The sequence below is a fragment of the Hemiscyllium ocellatum genome, chromosome 11 (assembly GCF_020745735.1).
Source record: "Hemiscyllium ocellatum isolate sHemOce1 chromosome 11, sHemOce1.pat.X.cur, whole genome shotgun sequence".
NCBI classification, from domain to species: domain Eukaryota; kingdom Metazoa; phylum Chordata; class Chondrichthyes; order Orectolobiformes; family Hemiscylliidae; genus Hemiscyllium; species Hemiscyllium ocellatum.
In genome coordinates, this window is record NC_083411.1 from 87,627,716 (window position 1) to 87,643,584 (window position 15,869).

At 40.3% G+C, this 15,869-nt stretch overlaps 1 protein-coding gene across 1 annotated transcript in view; it reads right to left on the reverse strand.

Moving 5' to 3' along the window:
* Positions 1 to 1,226: 1,226 nt before the first annotated feature.
* The window catches only part of f8 (coagulation factor VIII, procoagulant component), an 85,634-nt gene continuing 70,991 nt past the window's right edge, over positions 1,227 to 15,869 (reverse strand). Inside the window, exons 22-25 of the mRNA XM_060832685.1 lie at positions 14,953 to 15,097; positions 13,209 to 13,354; positions 12,826 to 13,008; positions 1,227 to 3,393 (exon numbers count right to left, since the gene is read on the reverse strand). Coding sequence (XP_060688668.1) covers positions 3,238 to 3,393; positions 12,826 to 13,008; positions 13,209 to 13,354; positions 14,953 to 15,097 — 630 coding nt within the window. The 3' untranslated portion in view covers positions 1,227 to 3,237. The remainder of the gene's footprint in view (positions 3,394 to 12,825; positions 13,009 to 13,208; positions 13,355 to 14,952; positions 15,098 to 15,869) is intronic.

The following is a 15,869-nucleotide window of genomic DNA, read 5'->3' on the forward strand; positions in this document are numbered from 1 at the left end:
CCAGCACCCAGCCCATATCCCTCCAAACCCTTCCTATTCATATACCCATCCAAAGGCCTCTTAAATGTTGCAATTGTACCAACCTCCACCATAAACTCTGGCAGCTCATTCCATACACGTACCATCCTCTGCATGAAAAAGCTGCCCCTTATGTCTCTTTTATATATTTTCCCTCTCATCCTAAATCTATGCCCTCTAGTTTTGGACTCCCCGACCCCAGGGAACAGACTTTGTCTATTTATCCTATCCATGTCCCTCATAATTTTGTAAATCTCTATAAGGTCACCCCTCAGCCTCTGACGCACCAGGGAAACAGCCCCAGCCTGTTCAGCCTTTCCCTATAACTCAGATCTCCAACTCTGGCAACATCCTTGTAAATCTTTTCTGAATCTCACAGCGCCAGGGTCCCAGGTTCGATTACAGCATCGGATGACTGTCTGTGTGGAGTTTGCACATTCTCCCCGTGTCTGCGTGGGTTTCCTCCAGTTTCCTCCCACAGTCCCAAAGATGTGTAGGTCAGGTGAGTTGGCCATGCGTAATTGCCCATAGTGTTAGGTGCATTAGTCAGAGGAAAATGGGTCTGGGTGGGTTGCTGTTTGGAGGGTTGGTGTGGACTGGTTGGGCCGAAGGGTCTGTTTCCACACTGTAGGGAATCTAATGTAATCTAATTTGGTAGGTCATGTGTGATTCAGGAACAGCTAGCCAAAATTCCAAAGATGTGCATGTTAGGTGAATTGGCCGTGCTAAATTGCCTGTAGTGTTAGGTGAAAGGGTAAATGTAGGGGAATGGGTTTGGGTGGGTTGCGCTTCAGCAGGTCAGTGTGGACTTGTTGGGCCAAAGGGCCTGTTTCCACACTGTAAGTAATCTACATAGCATGACTCCATTAATAAGTAGCTGCCATCCCCCTAGCAATGCCAGGAAGAATGGGACAAGGTGCATTGGAAGTGCATTTTTTTCAAAAAGTAACCACTGCACATTAATCCATCAACTAGAACAGATTAGGGTATTTACTTAATGAATGAAATAGTTCAACACATTGTTAGGTCACATCTGACCAGATGAACTGAAGGAGCATCATCTGTCTATGCATTTGTATATTTATGATACTAAATTATGCTCTGTGCCCATAGATGGAAATGAATTCACATGTATGTTGGGATAAATGCACTTCATTTGGACAGGTAAACACAAAAGACTTGATATAAATTATGACAGAAGGTCAATCTTGCAAGCCAGATAGTTTTAATGGCTTATATACAACTTGAAATAGTCAAACAGTAGCTTTTGTTTGCTTCTGACTTAACTCAGTGGAATGTATCCATTACTATATCCATTCACCCATGATGTCCTGAGTTTATTAAGCTAATTAAAATTCAGATACCATAATCCTCCAAATAAAAAGACAGCAAATAATGTTTTGGTAAAGGAGTACAGGGCTTTACTGGAGCTTTCCAAAGGGGAGTGTAATATATCAAACTGATTGCCATGAGGTTGTACGTTTTATCAGTGAATTTTTACGACCAATATTCCCTGATTAAAAAGAATTTACTTTCTGTCAGTTCCTTAGCACTTCATTAAATATTACCAACTTGGAACAGTGCAATGTGCAGGAATGGTTTCGGTGGCAAAAATCAAAGAATTTTGAAATTATCAAAATGCAGAAAGCTGGGGAGCGAGTATTATTTACTTTTCCCAAATAAGCGGACTTTCCAATCAACATTTGAAGAACAGGGAGCAAACTTGAAGTCTTCTTTAGATGGCAACAGAGGAAGATGAAAAAGGTAGAGGAATATCAATGACAACAAGGGATTGTACAGCACTGTTGCTGCTGCAAGAACCTGATCTTCCTGTCACACATGTGGATCATGAGATATTGTTTAACTGACCTGTACTTCACTGTGGCTGCATGAGAGCAGCCTTCAGTGCAGCATCACTATATACCGATCCTGGTAAACGGTGATTCCACGAAGAAATCCCTGACACCCATCTGATCAACAGTGCTAATAGCTCTCATTCCAATGTAAAAATCAGCAATACAATTTTGCTTAAATTAATCAAAATAGATGAGTGTGACAAATAGATGTGGAAAGAAGTTTCAAAACGATATCATTTACCAATGAAGATAATCAGACTTTGTTTCTTAAGAATTACACAGGTCCTTAAAGAACACAGAAGACACATATATATGGAAACTTGCAGGATTATCTGGTAATATTGATATTTGTAACTCGTACTTTAATGATTAGTATTCCAGTTGCTGTCATTCTGGCTGGAGACAACAAGTAAATATGTAATAACCTTGTAGGTAGATGAGTAAGTGATCATTTTGATAATCTTGGATAAATGTGAGGTATTGCATTTTGGGAAAGCAAGCAAGGGCAGGACTTACACAATTAATGGTAGGGCCCTGGGTAGTATTGATGAACAGAGAGACCTAGGGGTTCAGATCCATAATTCTTTGAAAATCATGTAGACAGAGTGGTGAAGAAGGCACTTAGCATGCTTGCCTTCATTGCTCAGGTCATTGCTCAGCAGTTGGGATGTCATGTTGAGGTTGTATAGGGCATTGGTGAGACCACTTTTGGAGATCTGTGTCCAGAACTGGTCACCCTGTTATGGGAAGGATATTATTAAAGTAAAAAGGGTTCGGAAAGATTTACCAGGATGTTGCTGGGAATAGAGGGTTTGACTTATAAGGAGAGGCTGGAAAGGCTGGGACTTCTTTCACTGCAGTGTAGGAGGTTGAGGGGTGACCTTATAGAGGTTTATAAAATCATGAGGGACATAGATAAAGTGAATAGCAAAGATTGTTTTCCCTAAGGTGAGGGAGTTCAAAACTAAAGGGCTTATTTTTAAGGTGAGAGTGGTTCGTGTGTGCAATGAACTGCCAGAGGAAGTGGTGGATGCAGGTGTAGTTATAACATGCAGAAGACATTTGGATAAGTACATACATAGGAATGGTTTAGAGGGATATGGGCTAAATGCAGGCAGGTGGGTTTAGTTTAGTTAAAGGACATGGTCAGTGTGGACAGGTTGGACCGAAGGGTCTGTTTCCATGCTGTATGACTGTATGACTCTATCACAGACTCAAGGTAAAAGTGCTACATCTACATATATACATTGACGTGATACACTGGAAGAGAAGCAGAATGTAAAAGTCTGGCTATGTAATTACATTTTCTTTCAAAAATATTTAATATATTTAGTTTTATTCATTTTAATACATTATTTTGTCTTTAAAGTCTCTGTTCAGTCTCACATCCCAATACCTCAACACGTAGGGCAATATTTTGTTGCCAGGTTTTTGGAAAAATTCTCAAGTACTGAGCAAATATAGGAGGATCAAAGGTGTTCTGAACTTGGCCTTTACTGTCCACGTTCCCTTTGAATATCTGTGGGGAAAAAAAGTTCAAGGTAAGCACGAGCATTTGATTGAGGAACATGAACCTTGCAGGGGAACTGGGAAGAATAGTGTATTATATCCAGTTGTGGAAAAAAAACATGTATATACTGCATTCACAATATCAAGACATCCCAAAATACTTTACAGCCAACTAAGTATTTTCAAGTGTAGTCGGTTATGTAATGTGGAAATATGGCATCAAATTTACACACGATCTGCTCCCTAAAACAAGAATTTGAAAATAATGAGATTTTCTCTTTTTCTGATTAAGGTTGAAGGATACATTTAGTCAGGTCCTTGGAAATAATTCCCTTGCTCTTACTTTGTGGTATTTGAAGCAACAATCATCTTCCTTATTTAAAAGTATTTTCATTTTAGTATTATTTCGGTGCCTCAATGTCCCACCATTGTGTTCACAATATGAGAGACATGAATAAAGCAAAGAACTGTGAATGCTGAAGAACTGTAGAAGGGCCAGTGGACTCAAAGCATTAACTCTGTCTTTTCCCTTCACAAGGTATTGCTAGAGCTGCTGAGCTTTTCCAGCAATTTCAGTTTTTATTTGTTTTATAAGGGATATGAGTCATAGAGATATAAAGCATGGAAACGGACGCTTCGGTCCAACGGGTCCATGCCGATCAGATATCCCAACCCAATCTAGTCCTACTTCCCAGCATCCAACCGATATCCCTCCAAACTTTCTTATTGATATACCCATCCAAATGCCTCTTAAATGTTGCAATTGTAACAGCCTCCACCACTTCCTCTGGCAACTCATTCCATACACGTACCACCCTCTGCGTGAAAAAAGTTGCCCCTTAGGTCTCACCATAAACCTATGTACTCTAGTTTTGGACTTCCAGGGAAAAGACTGTCTATTTATCCTATCCATGCCCCTCACAATTTTGTAAACCTCTATAAGGTCACCCCTCAGCCTCCGACGCTCCAGGGGAAACAACTATAGCTTATTCAACGTTTCCCTTTAGCTCAAGTCCCCCAAACCCTGGTAACTTCCTTATAAATCTTTTCTGAACCCTTTCAAGTTTCACCTGATAGGAATGGGGATGGGAACACCTTGTTACTATCACAATAAGTTATAGTACATTCCTGAGGCTACACTTGGCAAACATTTTGGCATAATTTAATCAAAAGGACCTTGATTAATTAGGCAATGCTTTATGAAAGTTTAATGAGTATGAATCCAAGGCCTGGGTAATAACAAAGTCTCAGCAATAATCTTGTTTTTGCTAAGAATGGTTTATGAGGCAATATCATCCTAGGTTTGTTTTTAAAATGATGAGAATTGATAATGTGATTGAAAATACCTTTATTAGCTGAACGTAAAACCTGTTTTAATTAATTATTTCAGCACAATTTGAATTTGAAACCAGTGTTTTCCATCCAATCACTCGCAAAGAATGATTCCTCAGATTATTGTGGGGGTAATTGTGTTATTAAAAATTGTGTTATTGATGCATGAGTGTCTGGCTAGGAAAAGGATTAAAGATAGAACAAATGCAGAAGACATAAGAAAATTACTGTATGAAATATGGAAGTTCTGAAATGCTGTGACCTCCTTCAGAAAGGGGTAGGGTTCCTGATGAGCACTGAAGGCATGAGAATGGATACAGTGAATATGTTTTTGCTTCAATTACTTTTGGATGTGGGAAAACATTTCTTGTCAGCTGTTCATGATAGAATCGTCTGTCCATAATCTGCAAAAGAGTGCGCTTGGCAAGGAGTATAATATTGTCTTGTACAGTGATCAATTAAAAGTTATCTCCATTATATTTATCTGACATTTTCAGGAAAGTTGGAATATTTATCCAAACTATTCAATCTATCCAAATATCTATCTTCTAACCAAACAAATACAGACAAAGTGGAACAGTTTTCACTCCAGTCAAGACGTCTTTGAATGGGTTTTCTAAGTTAGTTTCAGTTTTGTTAATGTATGGAAAGCCTTGTATTCTGCCCAGAGGTATCAAGATTATAATACTTGGGAATAAAAAAAAACATTGTCTAAAAATGGACTCAGTATGGTGTGCAAACAGTTTACACCCATTGCTTACAGTCAAGTTGATAGGCAAACGTCATGCAGCCTCCTCATATAAATGTTTGCATTTTGCTGACTGCACACTGCTGACAGGCTGCACACCTGAGCAAAGGGCACAGTGTCAGTAGTGCCTAGCTTCAGGCTAGATTGTGCCAGTGAAAATTCAGCCTGCAGCTCCTAAAAGGGAAGTACATTCAAGCTGGAACATGTGCTAGGAGTCATTCCAAAAGTTAGTTTGATCTGGGAAGTATACAGGGTGGCAGCAAGTGAACTCCAATACATCACAGGTGCCTTGGTGCAAAAGATGGACAGGAAGGGAAATATCCTGTATCCATGGGACCAGAATGTCACTGTGCCTTTCTTCATTCAGAAATTCAGGAACTATATTTGGCCAAATATAGGTACAGGAGCATGAAGTGGAAAAGGAAGAAGTGATGGTACATTGTTAGGCCCAGCAACAAGTCTCTTCTGACTGTCAAGGAACCTGAAGAGTTCTAGCTCCTACTTTGCATGTGGTTTTGAATAAAGCTCGGAGGCATCTCTTCCAGTGTGGGAAGACATTGACAATGATGCATACTCTGGAAGTGAGTATCAATACTTCCATTGCAGCTCAAGTAGATTGTATGATGAGTGCTGCAGTGAATACTTAGACTAATATCAGGCAAATTCAGCTTGCTGGCCCACAACCTCAGTCTGCTGCGTGCAGGGCTGTGGATGTCAACATATGAAAGAGGTTTGCAGGGTGTGGCAGCAGTCTGACGAATGATCCAGGGGTAAGGCAATGGTCCAAGCAGCACATATCTGCTACTTCTTTCGAGAATACAACATTCATCCTTCCACCACTGCCACTCTGCTTTGCTGTTTCCTGTCTGCATCGACTTAGTAAATATATTTTTAGTATTATTAATTCTCAAGAAGGAACCAATTTAGTTTGAGATAGTCAGGCAATCATTATCTCTTCAGTCTGGGATGGTATTTGGCATAAAGAGAACTCCATATGACAACAAATAGGGTGCATTGGCAGTGATTCAGCGATAAACAATTTCAAGTTAAAAATAATTGAAGAATGATTTTGTCTGATTTAAAGGAACTAGTTTTGTAGGACAATATCATGTATAGCCCAGCTAATTTGTATTAATCAGGTCCCAAAATGTCTCAATTCCAGTATTATTATCACACAGCTCAATTAAACATATAGCTGGTACAGTACTACTGGTATATAGTTAATAGTAGAACCTATATTCACATTTTCAATTAAATTAACAATGATTAAGGTCCCCTGAATGTTCACCATTGCTCATTGCAGGGAGATTCAAGATGATGGCAACCCAGTAAATCTGAGTCTGCAGTTCTCTGCTTAAGACTGGGGCAAAGTGGGGCACCCACCTTCACCTCACCCTTTAGATCATTTAGGATAGCTTTTGTCCAGCGTACTCAGTCATTTTACATCAACTTGGATAGTTTGGTGTTTTTTTAAAAATGACTGACTAAGGGCAAACACTCCCGCAGTTTGCAACAGGCAGCGACCCCTCCCCCGCCCCCTTCCACAGCAGCAGAGAAGTCCGCGGCCGCTTCAGGGGATTACCTTCAGCGGTGAGCCTGCTCTGTGGGATCACCAAACTTCAGGAGAAGATCAACGCTTTCATCAAGAAGACGCGACCCTGGTGGGAGTCAATCTCGGTCATGCTGCAGAAGTATGACCGAGAGATCGAAAAACTTGAGCAGCACATCGGAGGGGCCAAACAACGGACCGCGGCCTCGGAGATGGCTGCCGAAGCATCCGTAGGTCAGGTCCGGGCTCTTGAGTAGCGAATCCGGATCCTGGAGAGCGCATCGACGACCTCGATAATTGGGGCCGTCGGAAAAATATCGGTTGTTGGGCCTTCCTGAACGGGAAGAGGAAGGCCACTTGGTGGACTTTTTGGAGCAATGGCTCCCACAATGATTGCAGTTGGAGTCGGGGCCGGGCCGCGTGTGGGTGGAGAGGGCCCACTGGGTTGCTGTACACAGTGCCCCTGCCCAGTTCTAATCCGACTCCGACAAAGATAAACAAATGCTCCTGGAAGCCCCAGAATCCTGGGGAAGGATCCCCAGGCCATGACGCAAAAGGGTTCCAGGATAATGTTATTTCAGGACTTCTCCCCAGCCGAGGTCCGCAAGAAGAGTGCATTTAATGAGGCGAAGAAGCGTCTAAGAGACCTAAACATTCAATATTCCATGCATTATCCAGCAATGCTGCACCTCACCCATGGACGATTGTTTATAACTTTGGGTCACCAAAGAAAGCAAAAGAATTCTTGGACTCTCTTAAATAGACTGTGGGACTCTAACCAAATGGATAATGCCCCCCCTCCACCTTTGTTTACCCTGTTTTTTCTTCTTCATCTCTCTTCCACTCATCTTTCCCTGGGGGTGGGGTGGTGGGCTTGTTCTTTACTCTTCCTTTGGTCTCCTTTTTATATAGTTCGTGCGGCTTACTCGATTTGTGGGGGAGAGGGGTTTGTTCTGTCTTGCTTTTTTTTTCTTTCTAGAGCGGGGCTTTCCTCTTTCTTCATCTTACTTAGTTGCCTAATACTTGCTGGGATTGCAATTTTGTAACTTTATTTATTTCTATTTTGTATTGTGTTTGTTAAAAACACCCAGGTGTGGGGGATGGGGGTTACTCACTTTTGACTCTGGTTTTATAAAACACTTGAATTTGTTTACTCCATTTTATAAGGCCTGGGCTGAGGGCAGGGCCCTAGCTCAGAGAAGTTATAGTGGGGTTAGTGATAGGTAGTTATGCCCCCTGGGAGCAAGGGGGAAAGTCTCCTTTCAATTATGTTTTTTTTATTTAGGAGTAGTTTTTAATTGTTTTGTTTTAAATGTTTTAAAGAATTTTTGTATTCGTGAATTTTCTATGGTCTTTATTCAAGGTCTTTTGGATGGGGTTCTTTCTCCTGGGGGGGGGTCTCGTGCCTGCCTGGACGATCATAGCTAGCCATTCATTTAGGTGGTGCACCTGGAATGTCAAGGGGAACAATTCACCAATCAAAAGGAAAAAGATATTATCAAGTCTTAGAAAAGAAAGGGTCGATGTAACTCTCTTAAAGGAGATGCATCTACTTGATAAAGAACACTTAAAAGTAGAACAGGGTGGATTTGATCAGGCTTTCTTTTCATCTTTCAGTTCAAAAAGTAGGGGAGTAGCCATTCTTAATTGGGAGAATCTTCCTTTCCAAATGTTAAGCCAGATAAAAGATGAATCTGGACGGTATATATTCATCAAAGCCCAAAAATAAGGAGAGGAATATGGAATTTTGAATCTTTGTTGACCCCCACTCCCGGCACGCCCTTTTAAATTTGTAACAGAAGCATTCTCAAAGTTGATGGCTTTTGGGGTCTGCCATACAATTATAGGAGGAAATTTTGACTGTATTATGGACCCAGAGATGGATAGGATACCTAGGAGCACTACAGGTTTATCTCTGAGATCTATACAACTGGCGGATCTGAATAAGGAGCTAAGGCTAATCGATGTGTGGCGGTGCCTTCACCCCCAGGGTAGAGACTTTACTTTCTACTCTAACTCACACAAGTGCCATATCAGAATTGATATGTTTTTTGCCCCCTCAATCCTTCTGAATTCAATACTTTCTTATAAAATAGTTAATATAGCTATTTTTGATCATGTCACAGTATATGTGGAAGTCAAGATTAGAGATGATGGGCTAGGCGTATGGATACCTTTCTTATTGAAGGATAGCAAATTTATAAAGTATTTTTCACAGGAATTCAAAACCTTCTGGGAAATTAATTCAGGCCCGGCCAGTAACACGTCGATGATGTGGGAGACCACTAAGGCATATGCGCGAGGCCTGGTGATCTCATATTCTGCGACTCGGAAAAGACAAAAGGGAGAACAACAGCGCCTGCTCGAGGCTTATTTGAAGACAGCTGAGACAGCGTACATTGACAGGCCTTCCAGTACTAAGCTACAAAGGATCACAGCCCTTAGGGCAACCTTGAATACTGCACTTACTCAAACAGCAAAGAGGGAAATATTATTTGCAAAGCAGAGATTGTTTGAATATGGCGACAAGCCTGGCAGATATCTAGTGTATCTTGCTAGAAAGCAAAAGGCTCCCCAAGCCATTATGTCCATTAGAGAAAGTGCTGGTACCTTGACTTGTGATTGTGAAAAGATCAATACAGCCTTTAGAAAGTTATGTTTTGAACTGTATAAATCACAGGACTGTGAGGATAGACCTGGGAAGATGGAATCCTTCTTTAAAAATTTGGCCCTTCCAGCTTAACCTTGGAAAAGGTGTCAGTCATGAGTGCCTCCCTGACAACCCAGGAAGGACTGGACGGGGTTAGGCAGCTTCAGAGTGGCAAAGCACCTGGGCCAGACGGATTCCAGGTTGAGTTCTATAAAGAATTTATAGGGGAACTGGCCGGGCCACTCATATATTTGTACAATTACTCACATAGTCAGGGCCGTCCCCCGCCTTCACTGAGAGAAGCAAATATCTCTCTCATTCTTAAAAAGCGAAAGGCTCCAGAAGATTGCTCATCATATCGACCCATATCCTTGCTAAAGGTGGATTTTAAAATTCTTTCCAAAATGTTAGCATTAAGACTGGAGAGGGTCTAACCATACATCATAAAAGAGGACCAGATAGGGTTCATAAAGGATCGCAGGTCAACTAATAATATTGGAACAGTTTTAAATATGATACTAGCCTGTCAACAAAGAACATACCGGGTTTAGTTGTCTCCTTGGACGCAGAGAAGGCATTTGATCGGGTAGAATGGCCATTTTTTTTATACACTGGCAAGGTTCGGTGTCGGAGAGGTATTTACTAAATGGGTTTCAGTATCATATAATCATCGCAAAGCAGCGGTGATCACCAATGGTTTAGGTTCAGATTGCTTTAGTATTGGCAGGGGCTGTTGTGAGGGATGTCCTCTCTCACCATTATTATTCACGCTAGTGATTGAACCACTCGCGGATGCTAGATGAGCTGAACCTAACATAATGGCTCCGAGGATTAGATCAGGCAAACATAAAATCACTCTATATGCGGATGATGTCCTCCTCTTCTTATGTGATCCTTTGATATCTGTGCCCTGCCGAATTCAAGTGATCAATCTATTTGGTATGATCTCAGGTTATAAAATCAGTTTTATGAAATTGGAGGTCATGCCATTGGGTGGTCTCGCCAGTATATCCAACTTACTGGACGGATCTTACTTTCCCTTTTGGTGGTCACTGAAAGATTTTCTATACTTTAGGTATTTTTATCACCTCAGTATTTGGTCAGCTGTATATAGCCAATTTGTGCACTTAGAGAAAATAAGGCAGGACCTTCAGTTTTGGGGAGATCTCCCAATACCTTGGTTAGGCAAAGTAGCTTTAGTTAAAATGAATATTCTACATTGTCTTCTATATCCTATGAGAATGCTCCCCCTGATGCTGCCGAGACAGGCGTTGCGTAAGTTCTACGGCTGGTTCGGCTCCTTTATTTGGAATCCTAGACGGCCCCTTATCAAATTAGACAAGCTGCAGCTTCCACAAGCAAGGGGAGGACTGGACTTTACAGATTTTAGGAGGTATCAATTGAGCTCCTTATTATCCTATGTAGCTGATTGGGTCTCTTGTGACCCCCAATCAATCTGGTTAGGTATTGAGAAATGTCCCCTCATCAAACTTTCACTTATGGACAAGATGAGAGCTATTATGAACTATTGTAAAAATCCTATTGTATTAAATACAATTAAAACCTGGAGGATAATGCGACAAGATGAGGGTAACCTGTAAAAAACCTCTCCTTATACCCCTATAGTGGGAGCACCGGGATTTCAGCTAGGGATGACAGATGCTCTATTTAAAACTTGGAAGTCCAGAGATATCTCCTGTTTGGGACACCTGGTAGATGGGGAGGTTATGATGTCCTTTGAGCAGTTGCATCAGAAGTTTGGACTACCTGACAGGGACCTCTTTCGGTATTTCCAAATATGAGACTTCTGCAAACAAAGACTGCACTGATAGTTAACCCGTACAACTCGGATAGGGAAAAAAAGAGTGCTATGGCCAATGGGGCCGCCCTCGGTCAATACTCTTTATCACTCATTATATAATAAAGTATCCAAGGACATGGAATGATAATTTAAAACCTGGAATCAAGAATTAGGGTTGGAAATCTCTTTAGAAATGTAGGAGAACCTCTGGGAAAATGCGAGAAAGATCTCTATTTGTAACAGAACACGGGCTATTCAATTAAAGATACTTCACAGGGCTCATATGGCATCTGAACAACTTGCAAAATTCAAGGCAGGAGCATCCCCAATGTGTCCTAAATGTAAAACAGAAGTTGGCACTCTCATGCACTGTCTACGGACTTGCCATAAGATCCGAAGATATTGGGATAGAGTAGTGAACGTCTTGACAGAGATCTTGGGTACGGAGATTAGATTGGATCCAGTATCCCTACTCCTGGGCTCTTCAGATTTTCCCTCCCTGAATGTGTACGGGAGGAAATTATTTGCCATTCTCTCCTTTTGTGCAAGGAAAAATATTTTAATGAATTAGGTAGCTGAAGGCCCAATTGGCACAGGATAGTCATGGAATATATCCCCCTTGACTTCGTCACAAATATGGTGCACCAAAAAACGGAATTATTTTATCAAACATAGCAGCCCTTTTTGAACTATATCAACACAAATATTTCAGCCATATTGTCCAGGGCTTTTGTCTAGCTGTGGTAGTGGTTCCGACTGGTTTGGGTACTCCTGGGAGGAGGAATCCCATGTAAATACGGGCTTTATTGTGTCTTGATGTAAATCTATTTTGAGCAAGTATCTAGTTATTTAATTATTTTGTTGTTTACTGCTAGGAATGTATGATATCCTATTTTATGTTTTGGTTGTTTGTAGGATAGATTAGTAGTTAGTTAGGATTTTTCTCTTTTTTGTTTTTTTTCTTATTTATTTAATTTTATGTTGGTGCTTATACTTGCTTGTATTACTTTTGTAATTTTGTAAAATATCTTAAAAATTTTCTTCTTTCAATAAAAATACCTATTAAAAAAATGTTGTGCACTGTGGTAATTTTCGGAAGGTGGGTTTGCTTCCTTGCATTGAAATCGCTCCCTTCTGCTGCATTCAGTGGGAGTGGTGGGAGGTGAAAATGACAATAAAGAGAGAAGATATTCTTTTGAATTTAAGAGTGTAATGAATATATGGCGAAAGCTTCAGACTTAGAATACTGTAGGAATTTATCAGAACTTTTTAATCATTAACGAAAAAACATGATCAACAATTAGATTCACCTTACAGAAATAGTTAATAGTTAGATTAGAATTCTTTTTTGTCAGAACCTACCTTTTCCTTTAAGGTTTGACTATCTTTGATTACTGTCCAGTTGTTACGATTATCACTGTAGTAGACAATAAACTCCTTCACAAACATAGCCCGCCCCAGGTGACTGGCACCCTGGGTTATGATTCCTGTAATTTTTTTCCTATGTTGGAAGTTGATCTGGAACCATTCATGTGGGTTGTTCCTCTGTGAATAGAAAACAGCTTATCATAATTGGACTTTGCAAAATTGTCCTTTTTCGATTGTAAGTAGCAGCATAAATAATATATTAGCAACATAAAATTGAATGAAAATTGTAGGACTCTATCATTATAAACCACTGGAATAATTTCATAAAATAGCAGCATCTAACTCACTCCTGAGAATCTAAATTCTTTATTTGTTACCTTTGGTACCCATGCATTTGTGAATCCTTCGTTGTTGAGGCGAGCCAATGATGGAGTCCAAGCACTAACGCTAACCCAGAATGAAGAAGCACTGAGTTGGTGGTCTGCAATGACTCTATTCTCCATCCCTAATGGCAAAGAACAACCTGGGAAACATAACAGAAGACAGTCTGAAACACAATTTTGTGGTGCTACTGAGAATGGCCCAGTGGAATCTTCAATTTTCTAGCCAATTCCTTTGGAATCTGCTACAATTGGGATTCCGCAGGGTCCCCATGTTTAACTACTATGTATATTGGAATAACAACTGAAAATTCAGGCCTAGGTTCTTAAGTCTGACCAAAACAAACTACATAGTAGTGTTAAGCATTTTGGTTAAGGTAGTCAAGAGTGTGGTGCTGGAAAAGCACAGCAGGTCAGGCAGCATCTGTGGAGCAGGCAAATCGACTTTTCGGGCATAAGTCCTTCATGAGTCATTCCTGATTAAGGGCTTATGCCAGAAACGTCGACTCCTGTTGCTTGGATGCTACCTGACCTGCTGTGCTTTTCCAGCACCACAATCTCGACTCTGATCCGCAGTCCTCATTTTCTCCATGTTGGTTCAGGTAGATTGAGCTGAAAATGTGTTGCTCAGCAGAGGCCTCACCTTCATTCCCTACGCTCTCAGGGAAAAAAAAAGCCTGAAGAAGGGCTCATGCCCGAAATGTTGATTCTCCTGCTCCTTGGATGCTGCCTGACCTGCTGCGCTTTTCCAGCAACACATTTTCAGCTCTGATCTCCAGCATCTGCAGTCCTCACTTTCTCCCTGGTTCAGGTAGATTGGCAAATTTGATTAAAATATATGACTATACATAAACATTGGCAAGCATTTAAAGTAAAAATATCAATAATTGTCAATATGCATGCCCTAAAAAGATAAAAACTTTGTGGTTAAAGTGGTCCAATGCTGGTTATTGCAAAGATGTTGATGTAATTTAAAGTAAGAGGCTCACAGTGTTGTCGAAAAAATGAGTACTGGGACTGATGATTGGGATGATTTTACAGCTCAGTAAAAGATTCCAATGAAATTGTTCAAAGGAGAAATAACGTTCATGATCCTTCCATTCACGCCTTTTCTGGGCTCATCTTTTCCTTCTTGTCCCACTTGCACAACATTTGGCTCTGCACCACCAATCCCTTTACAATTTGCCTCATTTGCCTCCCACCTTGTCTATTTCTGCTTTAGCTGTTTCAGCATTACAGACGAACATCTGCATTCTGCTACTGTTTATATGGTGGGCGGGAGGGGTATAGGTAGCTAAATCATTCATGAGGTGAAATGGTAAACCTAATAATGAAAACTTATTATGTCCTTGGATCACCACAGACTTTACTTTTGTTCTTGTCCTCCCCCACTATAGAAGGGTCTGTTACTGTGTAGTACATCTTTTTGACTCTATGAGTCTTAAGTTCTTGCAATTAATTTTTGTGTCACTTGTTGGTTTGTTCCCACTATATTTTATCCTTTGAACATTTCATTGTAATCTTTTACTTAAAACCCTAACTTCTCCCAGGTGCAAATGAAATATTAGCTCTCTCCAGAAATGCTGTTTGACATAGTGTGTATTTTCATTATTTTTTGCTTTTGATTCAGATTTTGCACATCTACAATATTTCACTTTATAAACCTGTTTTTCTTTACTCTTAATTCTGACCATTCAGGGATGAATTTTCAAAATTACTGGGAATATGTCCCTGAACTTACTCTGTAGATCACAACCCAGCAGCTCCATTCGAAGTGCTGATTGTCCTGTGCTTGGCCTTGGGTACACTCTGATATACTGAGCAATGATTGGTGGATTGAAATAGTTTTTCACCGTTCCTGTTGCATCAGTGTTTCCTGTAAAGATCTGGAATTAAAATGTGGAAATATGAAGTCCTGCCAATATAGTTATATACTTCGTAGCAATGATTAAAGAAAACTCTTTATTAAAACTAAGAATATTGTAAAATCAATCCACCAAGAATTTGCACTATATTTCAAATCACTTTGTTTCAAAATAATTTACAATTCATATATTGCTTACCCACTCAAAGAAAGTCCATTGTAAAATATCATAAGAATTAATTTCCTTTTCCCCTCGTTTCATTGTCTATCAGGCTGTAATATGACTGCAAGCATTTTAGTTATAGCTATGTTGGAACTGAGTCTTGTTTGTGTGATCACTGAACGTCACCAGACTTTTAAACTATTTACTGTACTCATTTCTAAAGGTATTGTAGGAAAGTTTAATTATTCACCCTTAGTCTAGTTACTCTTTTATCCTGAAGACAACTTGGGCTTCAGGGCCTTCTCATGGGGTTTAGATGGTTACAGGTAGCTCTGCCACTCTCAATGTCTCTGGAGACCTGGTGACACACTGGAAAATTCTATTTGGCCACCTTTATCAAGCCTTAACACTCCATTAATCAGCTGAATTGGTTATCTGCCATTTGTTGCTGGATAGCCCTGCTAACTGCACCCCAACCTGCCTCAGACAGACTTGAAAAGTGGGATATTAAGGTAATGAATGGATTTTACCTTCAGTGAGTCTACTTTCCAATAATAAGGTGATAGAAGAATTGTAATACTACAAATAATTGAGAAAGATGAAATTCTGATTCTACCTGAGGATACTACTT